The sequence below is a fragment of the Choristoneura fumiferana genome, chromosome 21 (genome assembly GCF_025370935.1).
Source record: "Choristoneura fumiferana chromosome 21, NRCan_CFum_1, whole genome shotgun sequence".
Lineage (NCBI taxonomy): Eukaryota > Metazoa > Arthropoda > Insecta > Lepidoptera > Tortricidae > Choristoneura > Choristoneura fumiferana.
The window spans coordinates 9,296,125-9,318,180 of NC_133492.1; the positions used below are offsets into that span (position 1 = coordinate 9,296,125).

The following is a 22,056-nucleotide window of genomic DNA, read 5'->3' on the forward strand; positions in this document are numbered from 1 at the left end:
CGTAACTCGAAGTTCGTGTCGTGCGGTCCCTCTCACTCTCGTATTAAATAGTATAAGTGTCAGAGGGACCGCACGACACGAACTTCGAGTTTCGGGTTTCGTAGTAGCCCTGCTGCTGACATCGATTTTGACAGTGATGACAGTATTTTTTTAAGCTTCCTGAAAATACAAAGGAGTTCAAGCTGATGCATGAAATCAAACTTTAAAATTAGTATTATTCTAATTATAATTAAAATAACAGATGTAATTGCTTTCACTCACTGCATTATTAAACTAACAAATGGTCCTTGTGGATTGTGTTAGACCTTGAGCTATATAGACAGCCACAGAATCAGCCTATAAAAAGACGCAATGGTCTTGATGGACGGACAATGAATAAAATTCTCACCCACTAGTTCACATCAATGGTATCCCTGAATAATTGCGTTTGTATATGTATTTATATATATAGTTGTATACTGTTATTTCTTTCTTTAGTTGTGTGTGTGCTTGTGCTGCTGCTGTTTGCCGACACTAGAAAAAATTAAATTTTAACGCATAAAATATCGCAAATAAATAAACCAAAAAACAACATTTGGTACGCATTCCTTTATGAAAATTTGTTATTATTTATTATATCCATTATAACATTGCTACTTAGAAGCTACTTAGGCTTGATCAATCACAAATGTAATGATATTATGATGTTAATATTCTTGTTCAAAAAATGTGTTTGTTAACTTTTGCTTCGCATAAAAGTGAAATCAAAGTAGTTCGATTTGATTTGTTTTTGACCAGGAACTTTCGAAAAATGGCTAATTTGGTGGTCCAGTCTCGTTTCGCCGGCCTGATAGTTGAAGATGAGGATTATCCTTCCTCGAGCGATGGGCAAAAATTGAAAAAGGCGAAGAACACCACTGCTAAGAAAGTCGAGCCTCCAAAGAAACCTAAAACCCTCGCTACTAAAACTCAGGTAAGACGTCTATATTTTACAGTAACTGCCCGATTTAACAGTGTATCTAAGATAGTTACCGTCGTAGTTTTAATAGTTAGTAGTGTTATCGCTATCCCATGGGAATACTTTTCCCAGGGTCTCTTACTAGATCTTATCGTACACTCCATATAAATTTACACATTATATGACTTTGTAATTTAGTTGTTCTTTAAAAAAGGCATTGTACATCTCTGTTAAGTACTAAATATTTTTGTGTAGTTTAAAGTTCTGGTACGGAAAATACCAGTACTTTAGGTACCAGTTACACACTCAGTATGAAACTGAGCAAATGGGAATGTAAAAAAGAAATTGATTAATAATTAATATTTTTCTAGACTAGTTGCATCATCATCTAATCTACTTATGTATAGTGCAAGTAATTTTGACCTCTGTGAGTGGGTAAACTGTAACTAAGACCAAACAATTAAACAGAATCAAGACTTAACAAAAGAAATTCAAATGTTACCATAGAAATCATTTAAATGGTGTATATTCCTCAAAAAGGTAGGTATTAAAAAATTATTCTTTGGTAAATCCTCCAATATTACTGCTTTAAAACAGTATGTATTTTATTTAATTACTAGCCATTGCTTGATATTTTGTCTGTGAAGAACACATTTATTGCACACCTTCGGGAAGAATTAATTATTTTGGTATAGAAGGTATCCTATTATTTATTCTGGTCTTCTAATATAATGTATATAAAGTACATATATGCAAAATTTTATGACAATTGGTGCAGTAGTTAAGACATGAAATTGGAACACACTTTCAAACATAGACCTCAATACTCTTAGTAAATTTTAAAGAATATTGTAGAGTAAACAATCTACCTAATTTTAATTTATAGAGCCAGCCCAAAAAGAAGAAGCCTAAACAGAATGCGGCATCAACAAACCAGTGGGAACTCTGGAAACAAAAGGATGAGGAACTGGTGGACGGTAATTTTGAAGATGAACTGCAACAGGTGATCATATATAATAAACATTAAAAATTTATATGTGGATGCTTGAAAGGAGAAATTGATTAAGCAACATTTTTTTGACATAGTGAGTTGTATACATGTGAATTTTACTGATATAAATATGTATCTTAAAAAAATGTTGCTTAGTCAATTTCTCCTTTCAAGCGTCGTACATTTCAGTCTACACTTAATCTCAAGGCAACATCCTTAACAAATTATTTTTTCCTTCAATCTTTTGTTTGTCCTAAAAAGGCAATACAGGAATATTAATGGTCTGAAGTACCTAAACTAAAAAACCAAAGATAATTAGGTATTAAATTTGCTGACAAAAGTCGACTCAACATAAATCTAAAAATAGTAAATGAATTTATGTTAAATGTTTCCAGGCAATTCTTCTATCAAAGTTGGACTATGAAGAGAAAAAAGATGTTTACAAGCAACTCAAAAAAGAAGCAGAGGTTGAGAAAAAGATGGAAGCAACTGCACGCACATCTACTAAGAAACAGAAGAAGAAGAATGTGATGAGTTTGGATCAGTTCAATGACATGGTAGCTGGTGATGAAACTAAAAGTAAGTTCAAACAATATTTTTTGAATTGTTTATTTTTTTTAGTACATCTGTAAAACTGACCATAGTTAGTATCACAGGTTAGTATAATCAATACTAGTGATGGGCCGAATGTAGTTTGAACGGAATACGAATTTCGGCTGAACTTCGGTTCAATAACTTGCCTCTAGTGAATTTTAAATACGAGTATAGATAAGAAAAGATTGCTAAATTTTTGATTGTTGAAAACACCCTTTAATGAATAAAAATACTTAATGTTTCTCAATGTTTAGTTTATGAAAATTGTGAACCAAAATATTTTTTTTTTTTCGATTCAATTTACGAATGGTAATCAAGAAAATTTTCATGCATATTTTACTGATTTGATGCTTTCTATTAATTTCAGTCAAAATAGTAAAAGTAGGTTCTTCTTTTGTAGTGCCGAATGTTCGGCGTTTAAACCGAATGTAAAACGAATTTCGGCCCATATTATCCCTATCAATACGGAAATTGTAAAGATATCCCCATCGTTTTCATTATTCATATTCATTTTAATAAAATATCAAATAGTTATTTAAATTAATATGTTGTAGCTACACAAGAAGAAGAAAAAAGCCCCGAAATTAAACCTGAAAAAGCAAAAGACGACACAGAATTTTTTGAGAGAGTGAAAGCAGAAACAAAAAATGAAATATTGAAAGATAAAATTATTGACAGAGTGAAGTCTCGCCAGCAGACACCAGAAGTTATTACTAGGGTACAGTTTGCTGATGCCCTAGAAAAAAAGGACAAAGAGATATTGGAATTGAGAGAGGAAGTCGCAAAATTAAAGAGCGAACTTCTATCAGTAAAGTCGAGAAATAAAAAGCTTTGCCGCATACTTGGGCATGGTGAAAGTAAGTATCTTAATTCACAAGTCACATGAAATTTTAGGTCACCATAGTTTCACCATGTCTGTCTGTCTGTCTGTCCGTCGGCGGCTTTGCTCAGGGACTATCAATGCTAGAAAGCTGTAATTTTGCACGAATATGTAAGCTATGCCGACAAAATGGTACAATAAGAAATTCAAAAAAACGTAAAGTGGGGCTGATTTTTTTTTCTCATCCAACCTTGTAGTGTGGGCTAACGTTGGATAGGTTTTTTAAAACCATTAGGGGGTTGCTAAAACGATTTTTCGATTCAGTGATTTGTTTGCAAAATATTCAACTTTAAAATGCAAATTTTCATTAAAATCGAGCATCCCCACCCCTCTAAAATCTAAACCGGTGGGTGGAAAAATTTGAAAAAAATCAGGATGGTAGTAAGTATATCAAACTTACAAGGAAAACAATAACGGTTAAGTTTTCTTGAGAATTATTAGTAGTTTAAGAGTAAATAGCAGCCTAAGGTATAAAATATACCTAAACTTTGAATATTCCGTACAAAATACGAAATACTTAGAAAAATATTACTTTATTTTTTTCGTAATAGCTGCGGAACCCTCTTTCGGGCGCGTCTGACACACTCTAGGCCGTATTTTTTGTGTATGTGCACAGTCACCTGCATTAATATTTATATTTATTACGTCCAGTAAAACACTTGTAGTACTTGAATTACATTTTATTCAGCTAGGGAGCTATGCTTGCATGCATACATGGGAATGTGTGTGTCTACCCTGCATCAATCACTTTTTATTATAAAAAGCAAGAGAGTTCTACCCACTTAATAATAATATACATGACAATATTTGCCACAGCAGAAAAATAACAAATATCTGATATGTGCTGTGCTACCAGCCCTAGAAATAGTCATATCAGATATTTAAGCATGCTTTGTAGTGTCAGATATTGGTGCAGTCGGCACTGTACAGTTGCGGAATGAAAACCTTAAGGTCTGTTTTTGCTTGCTCAGTATAACTGCTTATTGACCGAATATCTGTCATAATGTCATTCAAAAAGGTAATATGTGCTTGCAACATGTAAACAAATGATTTGAAAACTGGTCAACTTTTTCATTCTGCCACTGTACATAAAAGCCATAATCTGTAACTTATTAATTAAGTCCCCTTAACCCCTTTTTTACCATCCATTGATTAAATTTATCTGACGGATAAATGTGATGCGGTGGGGACAGAGGTTTGTTTTGTTCAAATAGACGGAGATGGCATCACATTTATCCGTCAAATAAAATTGATCAATAGATGGTGATACAGTCCTTTAATCTTTAGTATTGTTAATTTTAAATGGGTGCCAATTGATGTTGCAGTGAAAGACAAGGCCGACATCTTGGTGGAGGTGGAAAGGTTAAGGGCAGTGCAGGCAGAACTAACTGCTGAAATAGAGTCCTTACACACAGATCTAGAGAAGGAGCGGTCGAAAAATGGAGACCCTAGAGCTAAGGACAAGGTATGATTTTAAATGTTCTCAGTTATTATTGTAGAGTCAATCAATATAAAAACGATAAGAAAAGCTTATTGCACCTTTTTTTCAGAAAAACAATGCTAAAAAGAAAAACATACGGTTTGATGTTGCTTCTGAAGCCATATTAGCAAAGGAAGCTAGTTCAGGGACTGCTTGAGAGGAAGAATCTAATGTTAAAATAAACGTGATAGTAAGAGATCAGAAACGCCTAAATTGCCAGAATGATTATACATAGACATATTTATTTTATTAAATTCTCACAAGATTATACGGTATTATAAAGGCAAATTTTTAGGCATCTCTTGTCTCTTAAGTGAAAACTGGTTTATTACTATTATAAGTTTTTCTGTCAACTTGAATTGTGTTATCCTATCGGAACCATAATTTAAATAATTGAGGTATTTTATTGTGTTAATTGCAATATTACTTCAAATTGTCACTGCCTACTTTGCTAGTATATATCCTTTCCATTTCTAACTAAGGTAATAATCTTTCTTTTTGGGATAAAGAGGGTTAAAAGTGCAAAGCGATTTATTTTTAGTTTAACCTGTGGGTTAAACTGACACTGTCTACAACAGTTAGGTAATATTAATCGAAACATAACTTACCTTAACTTCTACCTTTTGTAGTGTTTGTGATCTTGTCTGGAAAGAATGATCTCGTTCAATGCGCGAGCTCAAGTGAAAATGTTAGCTGGAATGGCTGGTTAATCAATCGTTCCGTATAGTACGCTGTATCCAACATATAAGTGGAACTAAAATCGACGTCTGGTAATTAAAATAGCTCAGAAAAGTGTGACAGAATAGTGTCACAGAATAGAGGTTCCATTTTCTTCGTGATTACAAAGTTTAAAGTCTATTTTTATAATCGGAGTCTGTATTGTCTATCGCGCGGGCGCTTGCGATTGCGTTCATCGTCATCCTATACCGTGTTAGAGAAAGAAGTGGTCAAAACGATTGTGATGCCGAGTGCTTTAGATGATATGGCCACTGGTGACCAAAGTGACATCCGAAAGTCCGCATCATGAGTTGGAGAATCCTGTTGAGTATAAGTAGTTAGGTATATATTCTCATGGCTCTTTTTCTGTTATTGTGGACGCATTTTCTGACCATAATTAAATTAAATACCCGAACATCTTACAAAATTTCAGACATCTAAAAACTTTGTAAGGGCCAGTACAGACGGACTGTATTCGAACTGCAACGTAACCGCAACTGCCGACTGCCCATACATTTTTCATTGCATTTCGATTGCAATTGGCACAACTGCACTCTGACTGTAATTGAAATGTATGGGCAGTCGGCATTACGTTGCAGTTAGAATGCAGTTCGTCTGTACTGGCCCTAATGGTGGGCGGGCGGCGTAAGACGGAAACAGACCAATAGATCTCGATATTATTAGGGCCCGATTCACACCGCACTTCGATTAGGTAGCTGCCTAAAATTATCCACTGCGTATTCAGGGACATTGTTCAACTTACTTATGCACCGCGATCTCTACATTCTAGGTCTGTACCTATCTACTATGACTTATTATGTTGCCTAGATTGACCACCTGTTATAATTAATTTATTCCTATAGATTTATCGGAGCTCACATGAAAAATACACAAGATAACACAAAATGTACCTATGTAATGTTCCAGTGGTTAAGCAAGTCCAAAGGAATACTTTTGGAGAAAATTTTAATTGAAAATTTTTATTCTTGACGTGATACACTGACGTGAAACGACGGTCAATCTCGATTAAAAAATATTGAAAATCTCTTACAAGGGAATTCCGCAGAATTTACCCAACTACTGATTTATATACTCCAGGTAAAGTGATACCTTGTATATTTTTTACGGTGTAATTAATGTTTATTTGTAAATCATGCCACGACTAGCAAATTTAAAGCTCAAAACATCTGTTTGTCTTGCTATTTTCTGTTTACTATATGATATTTTTTAGAACAAACGAATCTTTCCGAAAATATAAAAAAAAATACTATTGTATCACCTTCCTAAATCTCCACTATCAACTTTCTGATTATGTTCACTTATTCAAATCTACCACACCACACCAAATGTTTATGTTTATTCATAGTAAAAGAGGAGAAGTAAGTCCACTCCGACCCTTTAGGAGACCTAACTGCCTACTCCGGCGCGGACGCTTAGGGTTGTCGACGTCTATTTTAGATTTATTACCTACCGGCAAATAATTTTTGTACGAAAGTTAACTTAAAATTCTCTAATGTCTGTGTCTAGAGAAACCAGACAGATTCTATGCCGTTATATTATTATTATTATACTAAATTTAAAAATATTATTTATAACTTCGCCGGAATGGTGATGGCGACTACTCATGTTTACCTACACATAATACTATAAATATATTGTTTATAGGTAGGTATGTAGGTAGTTTATGTGTCCTTGCACGAAACTATTACACTACACTTATATACTACTAATTTACAACTATACCTAATACAAAAAATACGTAAGTACGAGTACGCGAACGTAAAAGGTACGGCACCGACGGCAGCACAGCCTTGACTAAAGAAAACTTAATCCTCCTTAAATTATCTGTGTGTGCGGGCGGCGGAAACGTGCGTACCGGCGCCAACCGGCGCGCACACATTTAAGCGCGCGCGAGTTCGTAGTGAACTTACTTGTCCTCTTTTACAATGGTTTATTTCACAGGGAGAGCACTTACATACTTATGGAAAGATAGCAATTCAAGCGTTTTTTAGCGGAACACCAGCTTACTAATCTAGGCCGCCTATAAATCATTGATCGCTAAATAATTAATGGAAGAAGCATTTGATTTTAGTTATAAGTATTTATGAAATTGATAAAATAAAAGTTTCTCTTGACTTCCAATCTTAGATATTAGTGTAACAATATTGTCTTCTAATGTTACTTACCTATATAAAAGGATGTTCATGTCTGCATTTAGTTTAAATATAATTCAAGAATGAAAATTATAATTTTTGATGCAAATTTTTTCTTTTGTTTTGATTCTATTGAGGGAGGCAAAATAAAATCAAGTGACATAAATTTTGGAATTTATTGATTATTTGTAATCCATACTTATATTATTATAAATTGCGAAAGTTTGTGTGTTTGTATGTTTGTCCGTCTTTGTCGAAACGGAGCCACGAGAGATGGTTTATGGGCCAGAGAGTGATATAGGCTACTTTTTATCCCGGAAAATGCACAGTTCCCGAGGGATCGGCGCGCGATAACCGAATTCCTCGCGGACGAAGCCGTGGCCAAAAGCTAGTAGAAACTGATAATGACAATCAGATCAGACTGACACTGACTGTACGACTTTGCGCATTGTTACTTTTCCGTAATGTACAATTTGCGTGTTGACCATTCTAACTTTGCACATTGCATTTCTAATTGTGCGTGTAGTGTATGTACATTTTGCGTATTGTACATTATCAGCTGAAGCGAGCTTTGCGATTGCCCACTTTCTGAATATTTTTCACAGAAATACTTCTTCTCTTTTAAAATATGGCTTTTCTGTCCTAATTAATAGGACAATTTCGCCAGTGTCGAGGTAAACTCTCTTTGTGAGGCACGTTGTACGGTGATTGTAGTTTTTGCAACTTGATAGTAAAATTCCAGAAACCACGTGGAGACCACTTGCGCATTAAAAAATGTTAGACACGAGAGCAATATAGAATTTTGGGATCACTGCTCACTGTTAAGGTTAATCGCCGCATAAAACACTATCAAAATTATACTTCAACTAGCCAAAGAAACAGAACTAGCAAAATTAGATATTGTTACATCCGCCATCTTACAAATCGAATCTTCACAGAAATATGTACTTGAATTCACTAAACTATTCAGAAATCCGGCGAGCTAATACGAATGTATTTGAGTAAGTACTTGTATAGGTACTGACTGATAGGATAAAACAAAATGAGATAAATCGGGTAAATTACAGACGATATTAAAACAATGCACATTTTATTGCCATGTCTAATTACATACACAATTATAATTAACACATCAATGTGATATTTTATTAAAATGTAAAAAGTCTATTATACAGAAATCAATTTGCGTAAAATGCCTAGCAGTTAATTCCAGCTTTTATTAAATTAAAATTGTGTATATCAATCCATCGACAACTCGTTCCTGATGAGTCTTAGAACCGAAACATCAGGCAATTATCATTTAGAAAATTAAAATAAGTATTAAAATTAAGAAGGTATGAGATAAATAAAACATAACTACAATTATAATTATGCATATTCAATTGAAAACTAATTAAGGACACATACACGACGCTTATTTATAAACATATTAGGCATATTACATTTGTTCCAGATTATTGATATTCAGGTATAGGTACTTAAAAACATTAATAGAATTAGGTAAGTATCGGTAGAAGCAGTCTGCACGAGAGAATATACTATACACAAAGAAACTGCACAAAAAACACTAAGTCATTAATTAGTTACTGATTCAGGATGTTTTAAAGTAAGCCTACCCAAGAGATGCGATGTCCTGAAAATCGAAGAATATTTTATTGACCAGATATATTCGCATCACGTAGGACAAGTGCCGTGCCGTTGACTTGACTAGCGGTTTTAAGTTTCCATAGGCTTTGTCATTTTATAGGTATTATTAGAACCAATAATTGATTGATAACTTAAAGTTAACTCACCTACTTATATTTTACTCTCTCTCGCACTTGCAAGAACCATAATTATTTGAATTCTACAACAACTCTTCTCAACTCTCTCAACATTGTGCACTGATGTATGTCGTTTTGGTATATAACAGTTAATTCAAGTCAATGACAAAGTTTAATTTGTAGGTAGATACATAAACATAACTATATACACTTACTGATTACAGTTACTGCAAGTGGGGGTTAGTACAGTACCTGCATTTGGCAGTAATCTTGATTACCTATGGCAACGTGAATTTGAATGCTTAAAATATTTTTGGTCCAAAATTTAAAGTAAGTATCTAATCACTTCCCACATTACGTTTATCTGAAGTTATTTTAAAGATATAAATACACCATTTTAATACTGATGTTACAGAATATATAATTATGTATTAGTAGTTAATAACTAAGCGAAGGACTATGTTAAAACTAGTAATTTCTTACATAATATGGCAGTAGAGTGGTATTGTAGAGCATTGGCCTCGTGTACCTGCGAGATTCGTCCGCGGCCACACACGTGGCGCTATTCGAGTAGGTACTTACGCGTAACTTTATACGTTGGATTTACATCTTATACTGTAAACATAAAACAAGCACGATTCACTGGTTCACATAATAGTCTCACAAAACTCCACGCGTCCACCGCATTACGCTACACTTCCCTAAAATATTGTTTTTAATTAATAACCGATCATGGTCAGTCACATAGTCCATAGTGTCTGTTAGACCCGTTAATTAATACCATCAGTGAAATGCATCTTTAAAAAAGTTTCGGGTTGTGCTGCAGTCCTTACATCGCGTGGGCACCCGCAGTGTGGCATTTCAACCCACCAGGGCCGCTCGCGTGTAGGTTCGATGATGCAGCAAACTCATCTGAGTATTGAATCAAAAAAACCTGGTCATACAGGTAAAGTTAGCTTTGTAGCTTTCTTTTGACGTAGTGTTCAAGTTATTCGATGTGCAGGTACCATTAGCAGGGCGGTATGTCTGCGCAAATAATGGTCGTTATCGGTTTGCTCGCCAGGTCGCATTCGGCTATACTTCGCGGCTGATTCGTTACGTTGTCCACGCAATAAACTCGCCGTTGTTTCGTTGGATCTTTCCCCTGGTCAAACAAACCAAAAGAAAATTAAATAACAATGGTAATCATTACACATACATCTTTACAATATTTTAATTAAGAATGTGCTTACCGGTAGTCGACATGATTCAGAGCAGGGTTGCCAGGAGTCGACGCGCCAGTGCCCCTGACATGGCGCCCTTATACAGACTTGCGACATCGCCGCACTTTCGAACAGCTCTTGTTGGTCGCAGTGAGAGGGATCCACCTTATCTGTTACCAAAGAAATACCATTAATATTTGTGTCAAACAGTATCAGGTATCTTAACCTTGTTATAGATTTGTTTAGCATGTTTAAGCATTGTTTGTTGCTACAAGCTTTGCAATACACTTTTTCCGATTAATCCCTTTTTCCCGGTGGCAATACGAAGAGATTGAAAACCACATGCCCAAGCAATAGAATGAGTAAATCTAATGTACCTACATACTTACTTCTCGTAGGCAATTGGTTGTTTGGTCGCGGATACAAAACTTTTACAAGGATCTTATTTTTCTGATTAGTTAACGCCTGCGAAAGGGACTCTGATGCCTTATCTTACAATTTTATAAATGCGGAAGTTTGTAAGTATGTGTGTATGTTTGTTAGTCTTTCACGCTAAAACAGCTGGAGGGATTAAGATGAAATTTGGTATGTAGACAGCTGGATGTCTGGAATAACACATAGGTTACTTTTATTCCGATTTTCCCACGGGATCGAGATAAAATCTCGAAATTTTAACCGCTAGGCTTAGAAACATGAACAGGTCCGTTTGACGTTTGCTTGCGATTGGCTCATTTAACCAATCACGAGCAAACGTCAAACGGACCTCACGATCGCCATCTAACGATATTTCGCCTCTGTAAAATGAAACCCTCATTGCACCGCGGGATGTCATAATTTACGCGTGCAAAGCTGCGGGTAGGATTTAAAGCTGTCGTCACACTTACGACCGCGTTCGTTGACGCACTCGTGCCGGCGGTCCATCCGGCCGCGGCCGCAGGAGACCGAGCACGGCCCCCACTCGCTCAGCCGGTACCGGTAGCGCGGCCGCCGGTTCATTCGGTCCACCGTGTATTGGTATGTCACGCCGGGGTTGCGGTGTCTTCCGCGGTAGATTCGTTGCTGCAACGAATGTTTTATTAGTTGAGCAAGATTCATAACTACAAGTTAGTTAAATTGGGTATACATTATCCATTATAATATTATTTATACGTTGTAGTAAAGTTTACTCACTAAACAAATGAATATGATATATATTAGTGTGGTTACTTACGTATACTTTGATGTCTTCAGATATTGGTCCTGGAATTCGTACTTTCTCCCAATCGCGGTCTCGTTCGTAGATCGCTTGGGATCCTGCTACGAAATATTCGGTCAGCGTAGCATTCCTAAAAAAAATTGGAAATTGGTATAAAAGTAGGTACACATTATTTTTTTAGGTACAGTCAAATGCAAAGATATCGACACGACTAAACTTAGAAAAATATTTATACACGACTTTATGCACTTGAAAGAAAGAAAAAACATTCATTGCTCATTAAAAAAACACATATTAAGGCCGTGAATACATATTTTTCTTACTTTGGTCGTGTCGATATTTTTGCACTTGACTGTATATACAGTCTCTCAACTCTATTTTATTACTATTACCGAGCTCCGCTAAGAAGAAGTTTTCTGGTCCTCGCACTTCCAATTGAAATGTAATTTCCTGGACTGACTTTTTCCTGTATTTTTACGTTTCTTGATCCTGCAGGTATCACGGCAACCTAAAATATATATTTTAAGATTAATTATTACATGGGTAAAGCAAATTTTACTTCGGTTTAAGAAAATTACAAAGTACCAAGAGAAGCCAGCGAGAAGCAAGTAGTAAGTAGAGAGAGATATTCACCTCACTAAAGCCAGACTGTTTAGTGGTGCCTTTGTTATAGATGCCTTGGACAGTCTTGCAGGCAGAGCCGCTGCCGCCACACACGCCGCACGCGTCGTCTTCTAAGTCCGACCCAACTTTCCAGTCGCAGCCAACTTTGTAGCACACACCTAGTAAAAAAGTTGGGTATTAAATATATGTTGCTACCACAGAGTACATATATAAGTTGCTACCAATCGGACCTTCCTGGTTCATAAACAGATACCTGTGACGGATTTCTAATTTTACTCTATATTCCAGAAGAAGAAATTATACTAACCAGCGATGCACATATCGCGAGAACCAAGTGTTTGCCGGCAAGGAGTGCCATCTGCCACATAACCGTCTAATATCTCAATATCATTACGATTTCGGGGTACGCACTGCAGTTCACATGGTTTATCTGAAATATCGTTAAGAAAAATCAATTTAGAAGTATATAGGTAAGGACCCAATAATTGTGTGTGTAAACTAGAAATGAGCCGAACATTAGTTTCACCGATTACGAATATTCTGCCGAATGTTCGGTAAAACTTTTAACGAACCGAATATTCGGCATAATTGATTCCTAAGTAGAAACTAGAAATATGATTCATTTAAATTTGTTAAATGTTGTAATTTAATCAATTTAATTTAACTCTTGATTAAAACAAAAAACTTGCTTAATTTTTCACAATAAAGACCCGCAGGGCTACTACGAAACTCGAAACTCGAAGTTCGTGTCGTGCGGTCCCTCTGACACTTATACTTTTTAATACGAGAGCGAGAGGGACGGTACGATACAAACTTCGAGTTTCGAGTTTCGTAGTAGCCCTGCTGATCGATTATATATTGATATATTATTCTATTATAAAAATCTTACTTTTATTTACACTTTTATTAATAACCATCTTTTTTATCTGCTGTTATTGCAAATAAACCTACAGTGTCAACCAAAACATAAAGCCTCACTATACGTCATAAAAATAACGCATTTAACACTGAACTCTTACATGGCTCAATAAAGTAAAAATTTTGAGTACCATTTTGCCGAACATTCGGTGATTTAGCCGAATATTCGTATTCCGCCGAGTAAATCTGCCGAATACCGAATATGAAACAATATTCGGCCCATCCCTAGTGTAAACGATATCTGCTAATTCTGTTTCATATACTAGGTGGTTTCCCATTAGTTTTATCAGTTCCATTGATGGAACGACCTACTTGGAATTTTGTACACTAAACTAGTAGGTAGTCACAATAGAACAGTCTTTACTTAATGAGGGCTATCGCGAATGAATTCGCCACTAGAGGCGCTAGTGTAGCGTGAGGTCTCCGAAATGTCAAATCTCATAGTTTTTGGGTGCGCTACGCGGGTTTATTTATAATTAGAATAATTTTGTGAATATTTTGCAATATCTGAAATTAATTATGGCAAATATGCGTTCCGGGGCAATGAATGTGTGTTTTGAGACAGTTTCGTCTTTCGGAAACTTTGTCCTCCCTTTTTTCCGAACAAAACGGGGACTATGCAACACTGTGGCGTGCTCGATATTTTTATGGTACGGTTTTAAGGTGTATTTAATATGATTTTAATCTAAACTTTGTTTTCACGCCCGTAATAACAGACTTTGAAAGCCATACTTAAAAACCTCACGCAATAGTTGGCCATCTAGTGAGACAAAAAACGATAGCCCTCATTGAACTAAATGGACATTTTTTTTTTCAATATAATTAGTTCCATTAAATTGAACTCTACCTTCTGTTAAATGCGACTAGCGACTTTGCAAAAGAAGTGTAACTTAATCCATTAGGTAACGAAAAATTTTGGTTCAATGAACTCATGGAATAAAAGTTTCAAATACTTAGTTCCATTGATGGATAATAGAGCTAATGAGAACAGGCCTGGTAGGACCTAGCAGGTAGCATTCTATTTGTAGGTCAAATTGTGATTTTTATTTCCCTCACCTTGATCGAAATACGGCACCCACTCTGCAATCGTCTCATTGTTGTCATCCGTCCTATTGTTGTATTTAGCACACTGGACTTCTCTAAACGATGGCTCGTTTATAGGACACTTTTCTCTATTGCATGTTTTGTATCTGTAATGGAATATAGCAGTTTGCTATAAAATACTTTCTGATCTGTTGATAGTATAACAAGGTTTTATCTTCATAAAAGGATCTTGTTATTGGTAGTTGCCATTAGGTTTTTCTTAAATAAATAACCTCTTTACGGTTAGGTATTGAACCTAGAACTTCTTAACACTGGCTGGACGGATTCAGATGAAATTTGGTGTGTAGATACCTAGATTTGTAGAATAACACATAGACTTCTTTTGCCTTCTTTCTGTAAAAAAAGGTTGCTTGGAAGAGATCGCTCTTAAGCGATAAGGCCGCCTATATATTGCTTACCTTGTAATATTCTCCCTGTGTACCTGTTTTCTGTACTGTATCGCTTACTATTTCTGGTGTACAATAAAGAGTCATTGTATCGCTAATATTTCAACCGCTAGGTTTAGATACATGAATTTTGGCACTGGTGTCTTTTGTTTAACGTAAATGAAGACCACGATGTTATTTTTGGGAATTCACACGGTCTTCTAAATTCTAGAATTTCAATTTAAACTGCCGGATCTAAGGTTTACGACATTCGTGCTGTCGTCGTTCATCCACCATTAGCTCAGCTCTCATTTGTTTTCTATATTTTTTACCGTACGATGTTAAAACCCACTAGACACTAGCAAAATTGTCCTCCAATGGACAGAGCCATATATTTTTTAAAACTAACTGTTTACAATGCGCGAGCGAACCGGGGGATAAAGGCTAGTGTTAATGCCTTACCGGCTCCTATCTCCCACGCAGTATTTCCCGTTGTTAGAAGGCTTAGGGTTGTTGCACTCCCTCGTCTGAGTCTCGACGCCGCCGCCGCACGTCCTCGAGCACTCGCTCCACTCGCCCCACTCGCCCCAGCCCCCGTCGCGGGCCTCCGGAGGGCTGGCTCGGGGCACGCACTTCTGATTCTGACACCACTGTACACGAAAGATTACAGTTATTAAGGTGAAGGCATTGTCTTGGGCACACTTTAATACCTTGACACACATATTTACAATAACTATTGTCAATTTTATACCAAATTTCAAACAAAGCGACGGCGACAAGGTAGTGAAGTGTTAACATACTCGTACCTATACTTGACAACCCATGGAAGATATGATGTGATGAAAAGATCGAACCCTTATGGCCAGCCGTCGCTCTCATGAATATGTTGTCTTGCTATGCTTTTTCCTTCATGTTTTTTTTTAATTTGACATTTCAGAGCTCAAAAATTAGAAGTCCCTACGCATATTAATTTGCACTTAGGACAGAAAGTTACAATTTGAAGTCAACTCTCACTAGCTCTATTATTATATTTATTATGCACAAAAATATGTCAGTTTTCGTCTAATCTAATAATTTCTTACCATGTTCTCTCCACAAGTGGTTCCGGGAGCCGCTGGCCTCAGCATGGTTTTACACGTGTCATTGACGAAGCACCAGAGATGCTCGCACAGCTCTGTAGGGTCCGTGCACACTGTCGCATGCGTCCCGAATTGCAGCACACACTGCGTAGTCGCGTCGAACGTCACACCTGCACAATCTCAGCGTTAACATGGATTTTGTTGGATAAAGAAAGGATTTATATGTTCAATATTTACCGGCTGGAACTTCTGGATATTTGTATTCGTCGTGGATTTTATCAGACGGCTCGTCGCCTAGACATTCGCCTAAGCCATTGCTGTAAAGAAACAATAGTTTAAATTAAGCTGAACCAGATAAGTAGCGTTGGATTTCCCTTAATAATGTCGTATATTATGTACTCTTAACGCCTACCAACACATAAAAAAGTCTGAAATCCGTTACTCACAAAATTGATGGCGTCTTTAAACTTCGACTTGTAAAACAATTTATAATCCTACCGTTTATGATGATTATTGACAGCATTGTTTGATGACAAATAACTTGAGCGTTTTGTGGGTCGCTCGTAAATATTGATTTAAGACTCTGAGCAGCACCGGAGCATTAATAAATAATTAAATTACCGAGACCTTGTATAACGATATCCGGTGGGTTTAGCAAGTATATACTAATTTATGAAGTAGCTGCCTACGCGGTGAATTTCTACTTTCAATTTTATTTACATTGGATAGGCACTTAAGAGGGGTAATAAACGTAAATCGCCTGTATTAGATGTGATGTTCCCAATAAATAGTAAGTAGAATTTAAATTACCCGCATTAAAATGTATGGAATTACCATTTTACCATTTCATAAGAGAAAGGGACTGCATGAAGTGAAAATCTACGTAGGTACTTAGACAGTGCATTTTTTTTCTTTTTGACTACAGTACTAATTAGCGTTAATCTCGCGAAATGTCCTGTCTCTGAAGATCATATGTAGGTATTTACCAACTTATCTGTTTTTTTGCGAAATTAATTGTTTCTTAATCACTACCAAGGACCAGTAGTATATATGGTCCTTGTCACTACTAATTATTTTTAATTGTCTTTAATATCCGGAAACTTTAAACCGGCACATAATATATTATTATAATACTAAAATGCCTATCAAAGTTAGGAATGTGAGAACATTAACATGCCTTTATCTCGAGGACAGAATGAATACCCGTTAATATACCGATACCATCATGAATATAAATCTATTATTAAATATATTCGATTATGCCTGTGATGATTTGTTATTCAAAATTCTACAGTTAAATGTGGAATATCTTGTGTTTATCACCTTCATGGCGCAGTTTATTTATGTAAATTGTTCGTTGTGTCAATTAATTAAAAAGTTAAACTCTTTGTCGCAAGAAACGGTAGTGAAATATATTTCAAATATTTTAGAGAATTCATTAAAAGATCCTTATATGGCGCGTAATTAAGTGAGTAGGCATGGCGGAAGTTCGGACAAAGCAAAATATCTTATCATACAATCGAATCGTAACTGCCGTCTTTCACTTGTTTTGAGCTTTTACTGTTACCCATTGCCTTCACGGTAGGTACCTATAAAGATTACAAATTGTATGTACATCTGCTGGCCATTCCCAAAAATGTAATGTTTTTTTGTAAGCAGGTTTCGCAGATTGCCAGCAAATCTACATTTACTGGGTTTTCTAAAAACTTTAGTTAGTTACTGATATCGCTATCTAAAACATTGCCAAACGGGGAGAAGTGCGGGTGACATAGACACTACCCTAGTGCAAAACATGATTACAAAAATCATTATTTTTTTGGAATTGCCAATAAAGGCAATAATAAAGGGATATAAGTATGGCTAACCTTGTAACGCGTACAGTAACTTCGAGGAGTTGCATTCGAATAAATGGAGATACCTAAATACCTATCTCAGTCTTCTCACACTCTCCGGCTAGCCTAACGATACTGTCCACTCCCCACTGCTGGCTAAGGTCGGCGCTATTGTACTTACTCCAAGAAGTTAGTGACGTCTCTCTTGCTGCAGCGCGACCAGGCCACTTGCACGCTGTCGGCTTCGAACACCGGGGTCATAATGTGCAAAGTCGAGCCTTCGCGGCGGCTGCAGCCTATCTTCTCCGTGTCGTGGTACAGGCCGAAACTGAAAATGAGGTCGGATTAAGTATGGGGTGGAGAAGGGGAGAGAAAAGAGGAGTCACCTAAAGTAGGCATAAGTCTAATTTGTTGTCTAAGTACCACTGTTCATACCGGAATCATTATCCTACTAATATTATAAATGTAAAAGTGAGTTGCTATATTTGTTTGTTACGCTTTCATGCTTAAAGTATTCAACCGATGGTAATGAAATTTTGTAGGTATAGAGATAGTTTGAGTTTGAAACCCCAAGGAGGATACTTTTTTTACCGGATTTAATTTTATCCTGGAAAATTGTGTAGGACCCAGGGGTGCGCGATAAATGAATAAGTAATAGTCCGGAACAAAAATAGAACAGCGTAAACACAATAACTCGTTTAATTTACTGTTTCATTCATATTATTTCATCGATATAATTATTAATTATCGTTTTATTGATGCAATTAAGAGATGTGATGGTTACGGATCGATCATACAACCGTTAATAAGATGTTGCTGTGACGTCTGGAGTTAATGCTTAATGATAATGACTAGATATTATATCGTAGCGTCATGTCGTGATCCTGCTCTTTCGCGACCTTCTAGGCTATCAAGGTGGCTATTAACTAAGATATTTAGATTAGAACTGTTCATCGTTTCATCAACACTTAATATGATAATAGTTTGCCAGCTAAGTAAACAATTGGATCATTCATTCATTTTACGTTGTCAGACAAAGAACTTCCCTTTTCTTTTATTTATAGGTCTATACACATCGCAATTCATCATTAATGTTATTGATAAGCTTTTAAAAGCACTGCATTTTATAAGATAATTAAACATCACAATTTATTACTTGAGTCACCTATTAAATTGATAAGAGAATGCAATCACATCATCGAGGGCACATTCCTCTCCTTTCCTCGATGCTTCGACCTGTCACTTGACATCCCCAGCAAATAGCTCCGTTTTTAATTGAACTCATTCATTATTCTTTGTTTTAGATAAAGAATTGGAAAATAATGAACTTGTGTGGGCCGATAGTAGTATGGCGTCAATGCACCCGGTGCGTTGTACCCGACGAATGATGCATTCATGTGTCTAGAGTGGCTGAGTGCACGAAGGTCATTGCCTGAGCCTGCCTGTTTGCACTTACATAATCGTGTTTGTATTATGATTATGCGAGTTGTCTAACTGTAGCGCGCGACTCCTTGCCCGCTGAACAATTGTGTAATTTACAAGCTCGCAGGCTGCTAGCCCGTTTGCTGCTACGCGATGCATCGCGTTATTATTTGCTCGAGTTTTCCTCTCCGATGCGCCGTAATAATTTAACGGCGCCGTTAAGTATTTAATATCTTGAGACGAGAGCGTCAGGTTTCCGGGCATAAATTGTGTAACTCGATCATTTTCTTCAATGAAAGTAACGACCTTGATGTAATCCCGGCTTAGGAACGTGACTCACCCCGACGACTGCCGGCATTCGCGGTCAAATAAACTGAACACTGCATTATTTTCAAACTAAAACAAACAGTATACCGCGTAGATACCTTCTCTAAAGTTTCAAAATATCGCAGTGGCGGTTGACTTTAAGTTTATAAATAAGAAAATGTTGAACAAGCATTTAACTTTTTGCAAGTCGAAAACCCACTTCTACTGATGGAATTGACTTGAAAGGGACCGATGTGTAGCTTGGACAAAGCTTTGTAATTTATTTTTTTAGATTTTTTTAACAAACAATTTTCCAGGGAATGTGTGTGGATTGCACGTGAGGGATTCATCAGCATTATCTCGGCCTATAAATCTCACTTCAGAGCACATACCATGAATTTCTACGCAGGTGTGTGCAGATTTCCACACGACGGTCTCACTTCACTGTCACACTTCATTTCACACATAAATTCCGAACAACTCAGGTGTGAGGCCGGACTCGAACCTACAAACGTCTGCTTCAGAGGGCATATGTCAAACCCCTATAGTAGGCTACCACGACTTTATATTATGGATTGCAGTTGCAAAACTTTAACGTAACTCCTCTAACGCTACCTTATCGGCATGAAGTTCACATGAAGCATGAGCTTATCAAATTTGCAAGGGGTCACTCGTAAAGTTAATTAACATTTAAAAAGGTCGTTTGCACAAAGTTAAACTTACAACTAGGTAGGTATTTTATTTCCCTATCGGTTGCAGCCTGGGCATTTAAAATAACATCTAATTTACTATAGAATTATCAAAATCTAATTTAAGAAGCCATAATTAGAAGTACGGACTAACATAAAAATACGTAGAAGTTTTTTCGATAAGTAAATAACTATTCTGTAGCTTCATATTATTTTAGCTACGAGTAGCAGTACTTTTCGATACATTGAGTTAAATAGGTACTTACTTAAATAAGCTGCTGATACGAAAATCAAGTCACATTGTCGTCTGCCATATCGAATCTATTTTTAACAAACAATCAACATCGTCTACAAGGTAGACTCTTTAGGTTTCCGTAGCCATAATGGCAAAAACGGAACCCTTATAGTTTTGCCATGTCTGTCTGTCTGTCTGTCTGTCTGTCCGTCCGCGGCTTTGCTCAGGGACTATCAATGCTAGAAAGCTGTAATTTTGCACGAATATATATGTAAGTAAACTATGCCGACAAAATGGTAAGTACAATAAAAAAATCAAACTCATTTTTTTTTAGAGTAGGTACCTCCCGTAGACGTAAAGTGAAAGTGTTTTTTTTTCTCATCCAATCTTGTAGTGTAGGATATCGTTGGATAGGTCTTTTAAAACCATTAGAGGGTTGCTAAAACGATTTTTCGATTAAGTGATTTGTTTGCAAAATATTCAACTTTAAAGTGCCAATTTTCATTAAAATCGAGCGTCTCCTCCCTTCTAAAATCTAAACCGGTGAGTGGAAAATTTTAAAAAAAATCTGGGTTGTAGTAAGTATATCAAACTTACAAGGAAAACTATAACGGTTAAGTTTTCTTGAGAATTATTAGCAGTTTAAGAGTAAATAGCAGCCTAAGGTATAAAATATACCTAAACTTGGAATATTCCGTACAAAATACGAAATCCTTTGAAAAATATTAAATGGCTTTTCAGTTTTAGTGCGGAATTTGCGTTTAACAGTTGGTTAAAAAAATAAACTCTCAGACGCAACATGACTTACTCGTAGGTTATTAAGTAGCCAGTAGGGCAAAGTGAAGCTGACGAACTAATAGAGTACCAATCAATTCATGTAATATGTATGAGCTGTCAAAACGTGATTCCCTCAAACATTTTATGGCAATAGTAAGTGTGCTGTGTCGTCGCTTTTTTCAAAACTTCATTGATCAGCCATTTTTTTTCAAAGCAACTAAAAGTAATAAAATGCCGTTAATTAAAAATTGATCTAATTTTATGGGTTGAAAACAACATTTTCTAACATAGCTGCGTTATGGATTTATTGGTTAACGGTGTGAATACTACACCCTACTACTCCTATTACTAATCAGGTGGTAATACTGACTTGTGACCGAGCTCGTGGGTGATGGTGTGTGCCAGCATGATTCCGTTGTCCTCGTTGACAGAGCAGCTGCGGTCCGGGATACACATCCCCGCCACGTGCGCCACGCCCAACGTGCTGCAAGCAAAGAAAACTGATCAAAAAGAAAAATTTAAACAGACTAAGACATACCAGAATTCTATTAATTTCTTAACTGCCATTATACTCCATATGCCTGTAAATAAGTACCTAAGAATGAAGATGTGGACTTTGGTACTTAAGTCATAGGCCAGCCATAGGACGTCCACTGTTGGACATAGGCCTCCCCCATAGACGTCCAGTTGCCTCGGTTGGAAGCGGCTTGCATCCACCGTGAACCCGCGACTTTAACCAGGTCATCTGTCCATCTCGTTGGTGGACGTCCTACGCTGCGCTTGCCGATCCGCG

The 22,056-nt window shown here is 36.5% G+C and overlaps 2 protein-coding genes across 3 annotated transcripts in view; one reads left to right on the forward strand and one right to left on the reverse strand.

Moving 5' to 3' along the window:
* Window positions 1-468: 468 nt before the first annotated feature.
* On the forward strand, window positions 469-7,865 carry LOC141439822 (G kinase-anchoring protein 1-like). The gene is made up of 7 exons (XM_074104198.1): window positions 469-577; window positions 778-952; window positions 1,824-1,940; window positions 2,324-2,507; window positions 3,077-3,379; window positions 4,728-4,867; window positions 4,953-7,865. The coding sequence occupies exons 2-7, from the start codon at window positions 791-793 to the stop codon at window positions 5,037-5,039; spliced, it is 993 nt and encodes a 330-aa protein (XP_073960299.1). The 5' UTR covers window positions 469-577; window positions 778-790; the 3' UTR covers window positions 5,040-7,865.
* Window positions 7,866-8,825: 960 nt separating this feature from the next.
* AdamTS-B (ADAM metallopeptidase with thrombospondin type 1 motif B) overlaps window positions 8,826-22,056 on the reverse strand; it is an 80,058-nt gene continuing 66,827 nt past the window's right edge. For both annotated transcript variants that reach the window (XM_074104195.1, XM_074104196.1), the window contains exons 8-20: window positions 21,634-21,747; window positions 18,016-18,162; window positions 16,240-16,319; window positions 16,006-16,172; window positions 15,386-15,573; window positions 14,511-14,644; window positions 12,844-12,966; window positions 12,546-12,694; window positions 12,305-12,420; window positions 11,928-12,042; window positions 11,602-11,776; window positions 10,748-10,887; window positions 8,826-10,659 (exon numbers count right to left, since the gene is read on the reverse strand). In XM_074104195.1, the coding sequence (XP_073960296.1) occupies window positions 10,525-10,659; window positions 10,748-10,887; window positions 11,602-11,776; window positions 11,928-12,042; window positions 12,305-12,420; window positions 12,546-12,694; window positions 12,844-12,966; window positions 14,511-14,644; window positions 15,386-15,573; window positions 16,006-16,172; window positions 16,240-16,319; window positions 18,016-18,162; window positions 21,634-21,747 (1,783 nt within the window). In that variant the 3' untranslated portion in view covers window positions 8,826-10,524. The remainder of the gene's footprint in view (window positions 10,660-10,747; window positions 10,888-11,601; window positions 11,777-11,927; window positions 12,043-12,304; window positions 12,421-12,545; window positions 12,695-12,843; window positions 12,967-14,510; window positions 14,645-15,385; window positions 15,574-16,005; window positions 16,173-16,239; window positions 16,320-18,015; window positions 18,163-21,633; window positions 21,748-22,056) is intronic.